The sequence below is a fragment of the Anopheles ziemanni genome, chromosome 2, assembly GCF_943734765.1.
Source record: "Anopheles ziemanni chromosome 2, idAnoZiCoDA_A2_x.2, whole genome shotgun sequence".
NCBI classification, from domain to species: Eukaryota; Metazoa; Arthropoda; class Insecta; order Diptera; family Culicidae; genus Anopheles; species Anopheles ziemanni.
The window spans coordinates 65,976,329-65,995,312 of NC_080705.1; the positions used below are offsets into that span (position 1 = coordinate 65,976,329).

General features: G+C 43.1%; 1 protein-coding gene across 1 annotated transcript in view; it reads left to right on the forward strand.

Annotated features, from left to right (window-relative positions):
* The first annotated feature begins 221 nt into the window (after window positions 1-221).
* The window catches only part of LOC131294135 (SCY1-like protein 2), a 60,980-nt gene continuing 42,217 nt past the window's right edge, over window positions 222-18,984 (forward strand). Inside the window, exons 1-2 of the mRNA XM_058322179.1 lie at window positions 222-398; window positions 18,721-18,846. Of these exons, the coding sequence (XP_058178162.1) occupies window positions 222-398; window positions 18,721-18,846 (303 nt within the window). The remainder of the gene's footprint in view (window positions 399-18,720; window positions 18,847-18,984) is intronic.

Here is an 18,984-nt window from a genome sequence, read left to right on the forward strand (position 1 = left end):
AATCGAAACCAAATAAAAACTCCCCTCCGGTTCCGGCGTGCAAAACAAAACTGAAACAGGGAAAAGCTCCAACAAAACGAAAACGGTGGAACGTTACTACCATCGAATCGTTCTGCGAAAGCTTCGGAAAGGGTTTTTTTTGAGTGCAACGCCACGTTCGACGGTTGTCCCCAGCGGTGCCCGAGCAAGCAGTCACAATTCCGCTTTTCCAATTAAATGTTATGCCGGCCGCGACCATGTTTTCCAAGTTCAAAAGTAGCACCACCAGCGCCCCGCCGCAGAACCCGTACGACAACAATCCGATCACGCAGTACTTTGAAATTGGAAAACAGATCGCCTGCGCCGGCCCGGAACTGATCTGGAAGATCCACGAAGGCTACCGGAAAACGGACGGCAAGGTAAGTGGGTGAATTAATGTAGCCGATGAATAAATCATAATAAATAACCATTTAAGGGGGTGGGAGTTTTTGAACATCTTTTCTCATTTAATCAAACAAAGCGACGAGGGAAAGCTCCCGCTAGTGCCCAGTGTGTTAAAGTTCTAATGAAGTAATAAATCATATGGAAAACTTACACTTTCCCCTACATCATAGACCCGGTTGTAATGTAGTGGTTGTCTCCGTACCTACCATGTCATTTTTCCTACGTTGAAAGGAAAATTCAATTTCGGATGTCACAACAAGCTAACGCTTCCTTTCAATTCCCACCACCACAAGGGAACATTGAGAGTGGGATGAGGAAAAGGGATGAGGGTACAAACATTGTCCGACAAACTCCGTGACAGATTTATTACTCACTCGGCACCGGATGCGGTACACCGAGGGGAAAAGCCAGCACCCAGATTCCATCAGGTTGCTTAATAACGGACGACACTGGTTGCGGTGTTGGCGAAAAGGGTTATTTTTGGTACATACACGCACACACTCCCACGCACACGATCCAAAGGTGAGCCACACAAAACCCATCCCCCCGTTGCTAAGAGAAGAAACGAGTAGAGTCTTGTCAGTGAAACACAAATAAAAACTCGCTGTACAGAACATACTCTTTTGCTTGATTGTGTCTGGAGCCTGAGGAAAGTTGCCACGAACAGCTAACTAAATATCGCCCGGCGTGGATGACAGGGTTTCTTTTTGGAGCTTGTTTAAGAAACTGCACCTTTTTTTTGCTCACCTGTGCTCGAAAACAGTCAACAAAACAAACAGCAACCCCAACAGAACTGTACATTTTGTTTTCCTTCCATCCCCCGTGCCCGAAAGCATACCTGACTTGCACACACTCTGCCGCAAGCTGGCCGGGCCAGGAAAAGCTGTTCACATATTTTCAAACTTCACCATTCTCATGTCTCCGCGAGCTGCTTTGCTGTGGAGTTGACGTCGAAAATGGAAGGCAGATTGCCTACCCATCTTCCAACAACGGTTTTCTCCACTCGTCGGGGTCTGACTTATGCTGGGCTGTCATGGACGGTACAAAAAAAGAAAAAGAAAAAATAACGAAAACCAACTCAACAGCACGCTCGGCAGAAAGCCGAAAGTGGAAGATTAACAATTTACCATTCATCACACCGTGTTGCGTTGTGTGGTGCCGTATGTTTGGCCGCTCGTACGCTGTGAGACTCGTGTCACAAGGACACCTCGTCTCTGTTCGCCTGCGAAGGCAAAGTTAGGTAGGGATTGGCAAAGACAAACATCAACAGAAACAACCACACACACGCTCACAAACATGATCCTCCTCGTTCTCCGTCCCGTTTGCCATGGCCTACTGTGAGAAGATTATTCTCTGGCTGAGACAATGGTTTGAAACTATGCTGCGAGCTACTCGCTATCATAATTGCGATACGTGCGTGCCTGATCGCACTTCGGTGTAGCTAATTATATTGGCATCTCCGGGAAACGCTCCACCACACTTGGCATGGCGGTGAAGGAAAAACGCGTGCATACATCGTGTGTGCCCAGCCGACCGGTTCCCATCAATTCTTGACTTTCCAGCACGCTCCATACCTGAACGCGTGCCCTCTCACGCCCGATCGATACGAACAAAGTCAATTCAATAAAATCCGCCAAACCCAAACGGAAAACGGAAAGGCCCTCCCCTTGTGCCTCCGCTTCCCAGTACCGCCGGTTCGTACACGAGCCGGAGGATAATCCGAAGAAAGCTCACCAGTGCGCCCGGTAAGCCCGAAGTTAGTTGCCGTTTCCAACCGTTTCATCTTGGGCTCGCGCTTTTCATCGAGAGCCCGAGCAACGGTGGGCTTGCGGTGGCATACACACACGCCCCACTCCCACTCGTTCCTCCGCCTCCGGACCACCGCACCAGTTTCCAACCGGGCCCGACTTTCACATGACAAGCAGCAAATGAAACGGAAACATCCCGAGGGTGCAGCGCCAGGTCCTGGCGAACGAAACGATTCCCCGAAAAGGAAGCGTGTGGCAAAAACCCTTCCCACAGCGGGGAAAAGCCAACTTCACAAATCCACGCGCTGTCTACCTATCTTTTGGTGGAAGTTTTCTCTGCGTGTGTGTGAGTATGTGTGTTTTTTTTTCTTTTCTAAAGAAAAGATAAAAAATGGTGGCCCACTCGCACTTCATCGCCGGTGATCTTGCAGGTGGATTATTTTCTCGCTTCCCATCGGCACCAATCGATAGTCAGCGCGGAAATTGAAAAACTTTTAGAGACCCCCCGTTTGTGTGATCAATTCGGTAGCTCCGAATAGATAGTTGCCGCAAGAAGCAGATTGAATGGTTATGGGAAAGAAATGTTTAATTTTATGTTTCCTCCAATAAACAATCGGTAATTTTATGCCATTGATTTGTGAAAGTATTGCATGTTTTGTTAACCAGAATTGATAAAGAGAGTAAACAAATATCAAGGAAATATGCTACACTACCATTAATCTTAAAGAACCTCTCCTCAATTCTGCTTGTAATCTGTTTAGTATGAATAATATTGTGTTAAACTATAATTGAATGCTGTCGACATTCCCAAGATGCATCTACTTTACAAAATTACCATTGACAAATGAAGAATTCAAATCAGCCAGTTCTACCCACTCAACATCACTGCATTATGCAGTGCATAAAAGTTGGCTAAAACTTTTCACCTTCCGTTGAAACTGGCCCCCATTACCAGCCGGAGCGGGAAACGGAAAGTGCGCAACGGCGGGATGAAAAATATGCAGCAACGCATTAGTGGCCTTGTTTTACGGTCCAGACACGACAACGCCTAGACAAGCGGCAGCAGTAACTTTTCCCCAATTTTTAATGCAAAATATAGGTTGCGACCACCTGGCTCACAACGCCCGATAATAACTTCAGCGTCGCAGTTTAATTTGTGGATCCGACGTGGTGTTTCGGGGGAGACGCTGAAGAAGGCAGCCCGAGCCCGAGGAAGCGAAATGGTAAACGGTAACGGCCATCGGAGCCGAACCTTCTCGCTCGCCAAAGTCAATTAAAACTTATGGCCGGCATTGCCAACACAATTTTCCACTACCATTTACGGTTAGAGCAGGGCGGGGGCGGTGTGGACAGGGAGTTTTTCACCGGTTTTAGTTGAAGCGCCGAAGCGTTCCTCGCTCGCCCAGGAGTCGAACTACACTCGACACAAACACAAACCGCGTGGTTTACCACCGGTTTCGCTGCTCCAACCTTCCAGCCAGAGTGCGCCATAGAAATGGGAAAACTTTTAAACAATTACTAACGAACCGGGGAAATCAAAGTATATTAGTTCCGTTCAGCGACCGCGCGGGAGACGATCGGTCGATCCACTCGATACTAGACGAACGGTTTTGGCAGGTGCTGTCATTTCGTTTCGCTCGGCACCATTCCGCCATCCCAGCTCACAGCGTAGGTGTTTGATGCGGTTTTTCAACTAGCTTTTCCGCGCCGGCAACCACTCAACAGGTTCTACGAAGAGTTAAAATCGCCCACACGCAGGATTCACCGGTTCGATGATTAATGTTGGCTGGGAAAAATCACCTGTGTTGTTCTGCTATAATTAAATCCACTGGTAAATCCTTAGATATCTATCCCCCAAGCTGTACGATTTGATGGAAAACTTCTTAAGATGATCTCTTCATTTGAGCCTTACTTTAACACCCGCGAGGGGTCCATTTTTGTTATTTCATTAGCCGTACCAGCAAACCATGGAAGCGAATCAATCAATTAAGAATTGGCGAATCTATTTCAGGCCAGTAATTCAAAGCAAAGTAGCGTTAATTAATTGGCCTCAACAATTTGCACAGCTTCGTTTTTGAAAGCTACTTCACTTTGGCTGCTGATTCGGTGCCGACAAATCAATCTTGGAAAGGTTCCGTAGGTTTGGCAATTAATTAATTTATAGAACTTCGAGAATCGGTTCTTTTTAAAATATCGTAATCGATACATACCGAAGATAAATGGCTTTGCAAATCATGACCAACATGTTAAATTATTATGCTATCTAATGAAAGTCAAGATGAAAGATTTCCATTTTCATGATTCTTTATTTATGTTTTAGTTTTCATCATTTGTTTATTCTATAAGCAACGTAACAGCCAATAAATTTCCATTAAAATACAAGGTACTGTGAAATTACAAAGTAAGAAAAATTTAATCAGAACGCCTAAGTTGACTCAATTTCCCACTCGCCAAAAAACAAACCCCCAGCGTACCTGAAATAACTTTTTTCATAGGCCAGCGTTAGTTGGAAAGCGTCGTTTCTTCTTTTCTAAATTTTATCTCGACGAACGGAATCGCAAGAAAAAAAACATAAATAAAATGATATCATCGTCAACGAAGCAGAAGATGAAAGATGGCCACTGAACGGCCCTGTAGGACGCGCTCTTCGTGCGTTACGGCTTATTCATTTCGAAGGCGATCGTAAGGTTACGCTTGGAAAAATAAACGGGATTTAATGCTTTACAGCAGAACCTCATCCGGTCGTAGTATTTTGGTAGTAACCTCCCCGGAGGGCTCCAAATCTGAAGGTAAAATCCTTCATCCAAGGGATGATATCAAAAATGGAGTAAACAAGGCGGCGACACCGAAACCGGTACCCGGAGGAAGCAAAACGCAGAAACCCATGACATCGCATGTTCACACCGGTGTACTAAGATAAGCGAAATAAAACAGGAAGGGAAAAGTGAACGACGCTGTTAGCAAAACAAAAAAAAAAGGATCACCCCCAAAAAGGTTATGTCAATTTACCTACGAAATGGAAAAGCACGAGACAGCACGATTGTTCAGCCCGAGTGCACTATGGCAACGCTGTCAGGCGGCCTAGGGGGGATAACTACTTCTATGTATGTTATATCTCCTGTGTCGTTTCTCACCGATGATCAAGGTCCTACCATCAAGGGTCAGGTTTGCCCCGGGAGTGTATGTGTATTAGCAAAACGGTCCAAATCCATTTACCTCATTTGAAAAGGTCTTTCCCGCTACCGGGACATTCATCCCAGTTTTTCTTTTATCTCCACCCCACTCTACTGTTCCGCTCATTGTTTCTCAATGTGTAGCTAATTTAACCAAAAAGTCTTTAAAAGCGACAAATTAAAAGAAAGGCATTGTAATTCCTGAAATGAGGTAAACTTGCTTAAATATATTGAAGAACGAAATTGGGTTTGTAAGATGCAATGGTTTCCTTAACATGGAACGATAAAGATCAACAAATTTCATTTATCGAAAATACATTGGAGTCTTCTGCTATTATTTCCATGTGGAAATAAAATAGTAAATCATTTTTTTTTTAAATTCACATGCTTTCTTACAATAACTAAAATTACATTGATACTGGTTTCCTTTTTGTTGGAAACTTAACACAATATTGCAGGAGTTTCTTTGTACTAAAACATTTTGGATATTCATTGTTGTAATTGTGGAAATATAACCTTTGGGAAAAGTTTTAAAAACCCTGGTACTATTCATTTGTATTGAAATAGGAAAGGACAACAGATAACGAAAATAAAAACAGAGGAAAAAAAAACACGAAATGGAAGAGAAAAATAACAAAACAAAACAAGCCTATCAACTAACACGAAATAGTAAATCATTCATAATTCGCATTTATTTTGGAAAAAGTTTACTATAATCTTCCAAGCGTCAAAACAGATTCGTTTATTTAAAACTTTTTCACTTGAGTTATCGTTAAATGCAGCTTTTAAAGAGTACTCAAGTTGAGAGCTAGATATTCTCTCGTTTTCCCATTCGAAGCTTTCCTGTTCCAAAGATCCCACCCTACACTGCAACATATTGTGTGGACAAGTTTTTCTTTAGTGTGATCAAGTTTTCCCCCCTGGTCCCTTGCGTAATATATACCAGTCGTATTCGATTTAATTTGACTTTGCCACCGTTTCGTAAGTGCAAGTAGTCCCACAATCTTGTGGTGTGAATAATCTTACCCCCGAGGAACACATTTTTCTGTTTTTTCTTGTGGTTTGCCGGACTCCCCAGCCGACTCTAACACCAACCAAGTCATCATAATTCCCGCTGGGAGATTTATCCAATTGTTGTGGCCAAAGCGACAAGCGGCTTTCAGCGGTCCATTCGCTCCACAATGAATGTTGCTTCCTGCTTCCGGGCGGACACTTCCTGCCTGCTGCTCCGACCGGGGGGTTCAGGCCGGACGGTCAAACATCCGGCCCGGCCCTAGCCTACGCTTTGCCCGGTGCAAATATTTGAGCCCCGACAACCATCATTGCCCGGCAATTCCACTGCAATAAACCCATGTCCTCGCTCTTGTTCGCGTCCGTGTCGGATGTCTGCCATTGTGCTGTGTTTCCGCTTTTCTCCCTCGGCCTCGACCGCATTGTTTCGTTGCCAGGGAACATGCTGCCCGGAGGGGCCATGCCTTTTTCTTGAGAAAATAAGTGGGAAAAAACAGGTTGAATAAGGAAGTGGGTAACACAGCATTATCCCACCATCATTCAATTTTTCCCTTTGTCGTTTGTGGGAACTCTGCACCATCCAAAGTCCAACGGGCAAGTTATAATGGAGTCGAACAGTTTAAGCCAACATAACTCGGTTGCCCGGCTCTGGAGACAGGAGAAACTTTTCCGTGCCCCGGAGTGTACAAATCGTGAATTTATAGGCGCCAACACTACTTCCAGTTAAACGAATTCCGGCGAATGAAAAACCAACCCAGGAAGAAATATGTTAAAGCACCTTCTTGCATAAAGTAGTACATTACACTTTGTTTTAATTTCTACTTCATGTTTTACATGGACCTTTCTGTTAGAGTGATTTATCTAAGTATCATGGCATTTATTGTTCGCATCACATTTCGATTGATATTTCATCAAGTCAAATATATTCAACCTTGATGAAAATGGGTTTTTCACACAAAGTTATTAAAATTCCTACTCACATTTTAAAGTCGCGTCGCAGTTGAGTTTTCCCAATTGATTATTCTTCTTCTTAACTGGCCATCAGCATCCTTCGAAACGGCCAACCATTTCATTCGCACCTTTTCCATAAACGTGTTTTTCCTTCGATCGTCATCAGCACACCCCTAAGACGGTTCCGTCCATTATTAGCTGCCGCTTTCCCTGCCACGGCGGATGGCGGACAGACCCGGCAAAACATTCAAATAAATGCCAACCACTTGTTGTCCAAAACCCTCGGAGGACGGCCGGCCGAAAAAGTAATAAAACTCAACGTGGCACACAAGTGCGGCGCCAATATCATGCGCCTGAATTCGGCGCTATCCAAAACGCTGCTGAGCCGTTGTGGTTCCTTCCGACTGTTTTCCACCCCCTGCCCGGGAGACGGAAAAGATAAAAGCAATAAAAGTCAAACAGCACCGTACACTTAACACACACACAAAGCCCGCCGTCAGTGCCTACTGAAGGAAGACATAACAGAGTAAGAAAAGCGTAAGCATGGCCGAAAGAAATTCGGAGAAAAAAACCTGCCAGCAGGTGGGATTTAAAAGCGTTTGGAAAATGGATGTTTTCTGTTTGTTTGTCTTACTTTTCCACGAGCTTTTCGGTGCTCACTCTCTTGTGATAAAAATTTTCCACACGACCGGCATTTGGACCAGAGCGGAAATGAAACTTCCCACGGGCTACCAATATTATTGGGGCCCAACCGAATGCGAATATTTATTGCCGTCATTCGGGCAAAAGTTTTTCCCTGAGCGAAATGCTATCACAATTATTAGAATCACACCGGTCGGTGGGGAAGCGCGGAAAAGAGAGGAGGTTTTTTCTTTGCATTTTGAGGCCGAAAAATCGAGTACGAGTGGGCAAAAATCTTGAATGAAAGATTTCTCCCCCGCCGGGTTGCGGTGTATGATGAAATGGGACGGATTAGCGGACGTTTCTGTTGGAAAACGGAAAAAGTTGTGATTCGGATTTTTCCTTGCTTTCCAGCCACTTTTTCAACTTTCAACGAATATTTCGTAACGACATCACAGCATTTGGAATGATTTATATTCCACAGAGAAATCAAGAGATTCCTGCTCCGGACGGTAATGGAAATGAAAATTAAGACAAATGGTTTCCGATGAGGTTCTTAAGATATTACTTGCCAACGAAAGGGAGTGGATGTATGAGTCTCTTATGAGTTTGTTTAATCAATTGGAATACCATTATAATCACCCAATTTTAATAAGGAAGAAGATTTTATTTTATTCAATCAATAGTTAAATATTTACATTTCCGTGTTCCGTTTACCTTCCGCACCCTAAAGAAACTCAAAATAGATTATTAAACTTACATAATGAACAAATTACAACATTACTGAACAAATAAGCATCATGTACGTGACATGACATTGCCCTCCGTTCTTCATCGTAGTAAAGCAACAGGTGGTCAACTATTCCACAGTATTTTATTTATTCCTCCCTTCTTAAAGTGGGGCGTCCTTGTCGAAACTGGCGTCATGGCATTTTCATCCTCTCTCCCACCACAGACAGCTGGCATGCTACCCCCATACAGCCGTATGGTTTCCCGTACGTGGAGGGAAAATTCTTGTCAAATTCAACATGTTTTACGTCCTGCTATTTTAAACACGCTGCACAATTATGAAGGAAGAATGTCAAACAAATTCTAATCGAGTGTTAAAATCTCACACTCATAACCGTGAGCTAGTTCTACGGCTTTCGTTCCGTATTACACGCACACATACACGCCCACGGAGGACATCCTTACCGTCGGGGAGGATGAAGGAAAATTCAAATTTCCCGGTACCCGGGCGACAACCTTGACAGACGTTATCCGGCTGTACGATCTCGAAGCCCGTACGGTGTGGAAAATTGTCCGTGGTTAGTACGAGTGTGTTTCCCGCGTGGCGCACCATTTCCGTTGGTACCCATAATTTCCCATGACAGATTACTTCCCACGCGAAGGGCGACCATACCAACCCTGGTACACCTTTCACCCAGCCCGTTGCAGGACCCTTTAAAAGTGTTGATGATTTCGGGGAAAACGCGGTGAACCCGTTTCGCACATCGACCGACAGCCGAGATGATTGTGAGCGTCAGCCGAAATCGATACACAACGGTTGAGTAGCACCGTTCCAATCGAACGCCGATGCCGGTGACAGCAAAACCGGAAGGAAACATTGAGCCCACGCGGCGTGACAAATTTTCGGACCCACACATCACATTTGTCATAACGAACCAGTGCGAGCAAATGGGGAAGTTTTTGTGCGGGTTTACCGTTTGCAAACTTTTCCCATTTAAAGCTGATAAATTGTATCATTCCATCATTGGTGAATGCTTGCGCATGGCGCTTGTCTAACTTTGGCTAGCTCGTGCAAACCCCATACAGGCCCATACATCTGAGCAAACTGATCGAGAACATTAATTAGCTAGAGTGAAGCAACATGTGCCCGGACATTCTGCTTCGCATTGTACTGCAATGCGAGTTCATTAATTAAGAGAATGAAACGAATGGGAAATACTTAGAAAACGAGTAAAGTCTATTTTATTTTTGCAAATGATATAACTTAGCGCAAGGTTAGACATGGTTTCAATTCGAACAATGTAAACTCATCCATTAAACAAATATGAATGCTATTCCATTTTGCATAATTTTCAATTAATTGTTTATTTACAAGGTGCATCTAAAATTTACCATTTCCCGAGATCCTTCGAGGACAATTATTCAAATTAAGACGTCAAACATACCTATACTATCCTTAGTATTTCACGCCTGCCTTTCCATCCTCTCTGAAGTGCAAGAAATAACCATTAATCCTTGCTGATAAAATGAAAAAAAAATGGAGTTAAGCGATGCCTCAACCGTTTTTTCTTCATCAAACCCTTTTTCTTCGACCCTTCCGGTGTCACGAACGAGAAATTATTCATTGAAATTCTCACAGGAACTTGCGTGGCACGCTCCAGATGGATAGAAAAGATCCTAGCAGCTGAGAAAAAGAGTGTCTGGAGAATTTTCGATTATTTATTTTTTCCCTCAAGGCGGATGTACGCAAGAAGCTTCCAGCAAGAAGCTATCGCCAAGGGAATCATTATTTATGTATCGAATGGGTTCAATTTATATTCTACCGCGCACAGGCCGGGTCCGAGTGAGAAAGTCTACTCCGGTGGTTGGCACTGTCGATGGGGAAGGAAGGTGGGAAAGGAAATATGTCCGCTACCCAGTCGTGCTGCAGAACAGCAAAACATTCCGACGGTAATATGCAAAAGAAAAACACAGCAGCACTGGCACTTGGAAAATACCCAAGGCGAACAACGGGAGCGCGTGTTGCCTTAGCTTCATATGGCCTCTGGCCGCATGATTATTTGTCAAAAAACAGAAACCGGGATTAGCGAGGACAGCGAAAGCAATTAAACCGACTAAGCTTCGCACAAGAATGACCCTCATAAATGGAAAAGCGTGCTACACATTGCCCATTTTGGAGGCGAACGCTACCGAAGTTATCCAGTTTCGTTTCCCAATGGCAGGCATCGCTCACGGATGGATGTTTTCATTTCCATTGTTTGTTGTTTGTTTGATTGTGCGTATTTTAAAATTTTCGATCGTTTGTTTAGATTCAACGCCCATAAAATGCTCTAGGGTTCAATTTAATCGTGAAATAAAATGGTTCATCCATGAAAGTTAACCTTCAACATCTAGCAAAACAGGTTTCTTCAACCTTCATAAAACACCAAAACACGCTCACGTATCTCTCAATGCAAAATAATTGTGCTGTTGTTCGTTCTCTTAATTTCATTTTACCTGGCGAAGCCTCCAAGAGTCCGTGACTCGATTAAAAATTTGTTTTCGCAAACTCGTTGCGATTTGCAAATTCATTCAGATGGATTAAAATCCAGCATGGAGGGTATCCGCTTCGAATTTCTAAAAATAGAATATCATTAAAGCACATTTATGGTAATGATGCAGGATTTATCCGACGAAATGAAACCAAAAAATAATACCACCTCAGTCGTGAAGCCGGTCGGAAACTTTTTCTTTAAGTGAAAACATAAACCGAACCCCAAAAAATTTAAACTGAATCAAAGTTCGTCCCAACTGTCGGCAGGAACGTAGGCCTCAATTTAAAGGTTTATTTCCGACTTCCACCGTGGAGCAGCGAATGTGTGTTGAGGGTTTTTTTTACGATCGCAGACGCAACGTGACGACGCAATTTACATATTTCGTTTCCACTCGTAGGCACGCAGATAAGGTACATATTTCTCTTCATCAACTGCCGGTTTTATAAACGATCGATTCATCAACTGTCACTATTCCGGGCGCTGGAAAACGGTGACGATTTTAATGATAATGTTCATCGAGTGCAATCAGAGAAAATTGTACCTATCCGGAGCCGGACGGCTGTACCGCCCATCCCTTTGGGGAATGGGCAACCTCACCGGTAGTGAGGTGAATTAATTACCATTCAGCCAGCAGAAGATGTCATTTGATGTTTGACGGTTCGAGCGAAGTAGGCGTGACCGTTCAGGAAAGGAAATCGAAAATTAAGACGTTTACTTCCGTTTGTTGAACAGTGTTGCCCAGCAACGTAAACAATGATTAGCTATATAACCAATTACATTAAACGACGCATCAATGGAAGAGCTGAGCTAAATGTTGTTATTGTTTCAACATGTTTAAAGCTGTTTAAATAACAATATCGAATTATCTGGCAATATTTTTATTTACAGAAAAATGCCGGTTCTGTCAAATGTGCGCTAGGAACTCTGGAATTTTCTTTGGAATGATCCAATCTTATTCCGCCACGATGAATAAAAGATGAAAACCCTGATCTGTTTATTTTTTATGCCGCATGGAAGGAAGCATGGATTATAAAATTCCTACATTAATTAACCTGAGCACAGACTGTATTTGGAAACCGAGTTCCGGCGCGAATGTTCCATGCAAGCTTCTTATGCGAACAAAAAAATAACTGAAAACAAGCAACCTCCCATTTTAATGCCCTCTCAGGCACGCCATCGGTGTTGGAATCGTAGGATAATGCTTCCTTCGCTTACTTTCCGCGCAAAATAATCTTAAAAAAAAAAACAAAATTCAACAGCCCCGAGTCGTTACGGTTGCGTCTCTAGGGAAAGGCAAATAACACACCGTTTGAAGAGAAACATTTGATGACTTTTTGGAAGTTATGCGGGACGAAAAAAGTACCATGAAAATCCATTTCCCACAGTCCCTTCCGCTGGGACAAGAAATGAAAAAGTTTTAGTGAAGCAGCAAAAACATTCAAAATGAATGCGAAGCAAGATAGCATAAATCTGTGAAATATGCATGTCTAATCGGACGAGATGTTCAACGAATAATTACTGCTGATGATGTGTTCATGCATTCATGTAATCGTTTTTTATCCAGAGTATTTGCTGAACCGCACGTAAGCCAAAGACTTGAACTCATTATGCATGATAATCATTAAACATGATTACGGAATTGAACTGTCTAGCCTTTTCGGATCGTACTTCTGGAAATCAAAACAAAAGCGATTGGACCCTTCCAATGGCCAGGAAATCAGCATGCAAGCAAAGCCACAGCCCTGATTTCAACGTATGGCATTACTTTATTTGATTGGGAAAGTTGATCGAACACGCGTACAGGACCGTACTAACACACCAACTTTAGGGAAAGATGAATTGGGGATTATTTTTCGACAAACACTGCAGCATGGTGTATGCGGCCTCGCAGTTGTTCTTAATGCCGTCCGACGCCGTCCGGCAGAGGTCCAGTGCGGACCGCATCGGTCCCGCCAGCTCGTCCGGCATGATCGTGTCGATTTGCTTCACCGACGCGTCATAGTTCAATTTTCCCTTTTTCATCTGCCCGGTCAGTAGTGTGCGTGTGAAAGGTAACAAGAAATATTTTATGAGCGAAAGCATGATTTGTCCACCCACTCTAGGGACGGATGCGGGGAAGATCGTTAAAAATAGAGAAACACAAATACGTACCGTTTGCATCATTTCCATCACGCAGTTGACGTAGCACTTGAGCTCCTTAACGTCGGCAAACTTTGATTCGCGCAATCCGTTCACCAGCTCTTCGGAGACTTTCGTTTTGCCCAGACAGACGGAGCGTATCATTTCGCCGGACTTCATCATCTGCTCGACCGTCGCTTTCTGGTAGGAGCGGCGCGAAAAAGAATGGATAATGAAAGTGAGTCAAACAACTGACGGCAAATACGGCAAATTGTTTCAGCCAACGCAACTGCGGTTGGCAAAGCGTTAAAAATTATTTTTATCTCACGAGCTATAACTCTATAGCAACAAGACAACCATATCTATCGATAGCATCCTCCTGAAGAACCCACGCGAAGAACCTTCCATTCTTCGTCGAAGGAAAGAAATACAATTATGGAAAAATTATTATTACCCCTTCTACGGTCGATGGTTTTCCGAGTATCACCATCAGCACGATTGCCACCAGCAGGCCATGGAAATGAAAAATCTTTTCCCTTCTCGCCATTTAGACTCGTTCTGATTTTCCACCACCAGTGTTGATTGTATCTTCCTTGGTCTTCTCCTTAGTATCCTCTCGAAGACTCGCTGATCGAATGCAAACACAAAAAAAAACAAGTCGGATAACAAAGCGGAAATAAAAACACTGGACTCACTCACGCCAGTTTTTAGCTTTTCGGCCGGGCGCGTGGCGCAATCGTTAACGCTCTCCCGGCTGTTGGCTAGCTTTCCGGCGCTTTTCCTTTCCTATTATTTTGCCGTTTTTCCACTTCCCGTTGCGTTTATAAATTGCGTCCCTGGGGCAGCTTTTCACCTTTTATGCGATCGTGTAACTAATACGCCCGTAATCCATTATTCATACGTCTTTTATATGCAACCGGGGTTTCTTTCCGTGCGTGCTAGCGTGTGTGCGCGTGCATCGACCAGGCCATCGGCCCTTCGCACCGTTTCCGTTCCGACGCACGAGGAACAGGTATTGTGTTCCGGTTGCGAACCAGCAAACGTCTCACATTGCTTGGAGCGGTTTTGGGAAGAATTTCTCAGAAAACAACGTGTGTGTTGCTGTAGTTAATTATATTGAAACAATAACTTCCCAGCTATTTTTGCTCTAATAATTTTCCACAAACAAACATTTAATTGCGTCTCGAGGGCAAGCTTGAAGGTATTTTCAACGTTGGCTTGGTAGTTGTTTACAGTTGATGGTTTTGTCCAAATAGAATAAAATGTAAGAAAACAACGTTCAAAACCGTTCAATGTTTTACCAAACAACTCAAATCTTTGCTACGCCCAACAACTGGTCTATAATATCCAACATGACAATTTGATCATAATACATTCACTCCTTCCCCTCACTGATTCCTTTCCACGACCCTTTTGTTCGTGAAATCTCGATAATTGAATCAAACCTCTAGCCAATCAGCGTGAAAACAGTACCCTTCTCTAGCATCGCTAGGAGGATTATGCCCGACTAGGTTGTGCCAAGCGCACAATCGATGAACCGCAACGTGGTGATTTACGCAAACGGCTAACCAAATCATACGCCTCTGCGCCTCGGTAGGGCCTCCATTGCACGCCAGACCGCGGCTTTCGATGATTTGCATTTACACGCGTTCGCAAAAGTTGCCCGTCGCACTCGGTCGAACCTATGCTCGAGGGGGGTTTGGGCTTTTCATGCCGCTTTTCCAACGGGGAAACCCCAAAACCGGCTAGTCATCGCTGGTGATTGCTGCTAGGGGGAAAGTTTTCCCCGCAAGCAACAGATTGCAAGTGAAGATGAAGCGATAAATTTCTATGGACCACGAGGGCGAGCAGATTGGTTCCGGCACCGATCAATAGTTAATCGTTGCTTGCATCATTAGCGTAAGATGTTGATTAAATATCTTCATTTCTCTACCATAATTATGATCTCAAAGAGGAAAATAATACTAATACAGGTGTAATGGTAACAATACGTTTATGGCTCAACATTAAAGCTTCACGAATGCTCAGTCAATACGCTTTAAGCACTCCCTCAATGTTTTTCTTTGGTATACTGAATTATATTCGAATTGGCTAAATTTGCTTCAAATGCAGACGATAGAACGGTGTGAATCAATATTTAAAGGAAATTTGAAATTATATTTTTCAAAAACTCTTGGCTCGTCAAATGCTGATGATAAAACATTAAAAATTCTCATTGAATATGTTGCAAATCACAACCATAATCCTTCTTTCTCAAAAATTATCTAGAAAAACGCTTTTCTAGTTAGCCCTTTCAGGCCCATAAGCTATTCAGCTAAAATTGGCAATACAACACAATATTTTATCCATAAAGTAAGAGAATATCACCAGAAAAACCTAACAGTCTGTGTAGATTTTTTTATAATTTCATTGGAAATATTTTTCCCTATGGACCATAAAAATAAAAAAATGACGAGTATAGTTATGATATCGAAATATCTTTTATTTGCTTTCCAATACAAATGAAATATTAAAAATTCTAAATCAACGATCCTTACCATTTCTATAAAAAAATTATAAATTCATCAAGTTCAATAAACTTTCCAAATACTAAGTTGTTGTTGTTGGTTGAACGCACGAATGGTTTGGTTTTGGAGCAATGAATTTTGATAGTTCTTAGTTCCGTCTTCGACATAATGTTTTCTTTGATGTTTCGTTTCAAAAGTATCGTTTTGATTATAGTTGAACAAACAATAACAAATTTTGTAGATGGGAAACATATTTCCCGTGGTCGTGAAGGATAAACTAAATAACTAAAAAAAACTAAATAAAACAATCAAGCGATTCGATTTGAAAAATCGATATCACGCATAGTCTGAATATTATAGAATTCAATATTATAAAATAATTCTGAATTTACACATTTTCAAACACAATATCATTCCAGAAAAAAGAATAAATTAAATGATCTCGTCAACAAGTGGATGAATCAATTTGGTTTCTTTATTTTCCACCCAACACGGGTAAACATTGGAAAACCATCATCGGCAGTGGATTTCCTTATCGAACGGTCATAAATTATTTGTTGTGCCAAATCAAACACCACAATCACGTTTTCACCGTCTTCCAGTGTACAACCACTTGACCGGACAGTGAACGGCAAAATCCGGGCGATAATCTCTCCCTATCGACGCCATCAACTTCAGTAAATTGCTTGCTGGGTAACCGTAAATCCCTGCCCGTAATCGGGAACAAGTAGCGGGGGTTTTTGTTGCTCCATTCCCTTTCAGCTGGTTGCAGTTGTCATTTAAAGCGCCATCCATCGGCGGGATATCCAGAAGATATCTCCACCCGAAGCGGAGGACAGAAAGAAACGCCTTGATCGTGAACCATTATTTACACAAACAGATGCGGAGAGCGCGTTTGTGCACGCCGCAAAGCTAATCCGCCAGCAGATTAGAGTTTGCCCTCGCGCCACAGTAAACAACATTAGCAAACAAGTGCCGACGTCTCGGGGATGAGCGGAAAGTTTCGTTTTTTCTTGTTTCGTTTTCCACCGAATGAAATGTAAAACACACAATGAACTTTTTTAAGGACTTTAACGGAGGGGGCAGGAAGAAAAACTTCTTAAAGATTCCAGAGAATGCCGATCGATGCTATGTGGACGGGAGGCATTTCAGCACCCATCTGAAACTACCCGGAAAGTAATCGCCTGTTTGTTGTGCCGCTTTTCGATAAAAGTCCCCTCCCGTGCCTAGTTTAAACACTCCAGCTGGGTTTTGGCGTTCCTTTTTTCCACCCTGGATTCCCGGGCGAGAAATAAGGGTAGAACGGATCCTTTCAGCGAAACACATCCTCCCGGATTGGTATAGAAACCAACGAAACCGGTTGACTTACTTTCCTAGTAATGTACACACACACACTCTGTCTCAAACAAACGCTCCAAATTCTCCGTTCGACCAATCGATTGAGGAAGGGAACAAAATAAAACAAGCATTTCGGCTCGCCAAGCCTGCGTTTTTCCGCTTCCCCCAGCCTTTCCCTTCGCGTCGGAAACGTAATGGTTTTTATCTACAACCATCATCCCGCCCGATCCGACATTCCTTCGGGAAGTAACAAATATTCCGACACTATAAAACAGAAATAAAATTCAATTTTCCACGGAATGAATTTGATTATTCCGGTCGAAACCGCTGCCTGTTCGGGTGCTGCTTTGTGTGCCATTTTCACGCTGGAGTGCCGGCACTGAAAGGCAGCGAAAGTTCATCGTTGGCAGAAAAAGTTGGCATCGTCGGCGGAGCACAACAGCGTTCGGGTTTGTCAACCGCAACACAAGGGCAGCTTCGAATCGGGTGGCCTGCAAAACCGATTCCTCCGTGCGGGGTTGGAGCACACCTGGTTCGTCCGTCCGGAACAGTTGCGTTTCTCAAAAGAGAAAATAAAACCCCGGCACTGCATTCGTTCTACTAGCAATTGGAAAAATGCGTCCCAGGTGCAGCACACCGTTCAGGTGAATAATTTTATCGAAGCAACCGAATCACGATGGAGTGCCGATGCGGGAGGTTTGCCAGCGAAATGTGCCACCCAACTGCACCCGGGATGCCCATTTTCCAGCAGTTGCATCCGTGCACGGATGCAGACGTTATCGCAGCGTGTTGTTCGTGACGTTCGTGGGAGAGATTTCCTTGCCATTGAACGAAAAGAAACCCTTTAACCGTTATTGGTGCGCGAAAGGTGACATGATGGACGACACTAGAATAGAGCACCGTGATGATGATTACCGGTTGGTGATGTTTCATTTTGTGGCATGTCAATATTTTCTCTTTTGAAAAAGAAACCTTCAGTTGGGCTCCTACTATCGTCCGGAAAATCATTTCCCTTAGCTGAACAAATAACAGGGAACAACATCAAAATATAAGAATTCATTTCTTTTGAAAAATGGATCTTTAAACTTAAATCGTATTTCTTGAAGGTACGTTTTCGTTACGACATTTTCATTTGATATGAAAGTATTTTATATCAAAATACTAAAATAAAATATGTTTTACTGAGTTTTACATAAACTCACACTATATTCTTCCAATTTTCGACAAATTTACCTACAGAAATTTTATATTTTTAAACTATATTGCAAAATGATTTTTTGCAACTCACAAAATTCAGTGAACAAACCAGATAAACCCCCCGAAGGTGGAAGTTTTTAGACTGCTAAAATAATTAAAATGTAACATATACCCCAAAAACACCTCTCTTACTCCGAGGTATTGAAAACATCCTTTCGAGTAACTTATTTCAGTGGCCTTTTTGTGATTTACATGCTGCTATCAATTATTCCGCTCGGTAAATGATCACCTCCCTTAACTTAACCCTTGTGGCCCATTAACTTTAACGCTGTTTTCTTATTCCTACCCCTCTCTCATTTTCCTCCACCAGGAATGCTCCATATTCGTGTTCGAGAAGCGTACGGCCGAGAAGCTGCACAAGCCGAAACGGAAAGAAACGGTTACGGAAATTTTGCGTGCGTCCGTAAAGCAGCTAGAGCGGTTTCGGCATCCGAAGGTAAGTGTACCGTGGTGTTTTGAATCGACGAAGAAAAACTTGCTGCAGTGCAGTGTGTGCAAAAACAAAGGAAACTTTTACCGGGGCAGCAAAAGAGCGTTTTTGCAAGGCCGTCCCGGTGGGGCCAATGCAAACAGG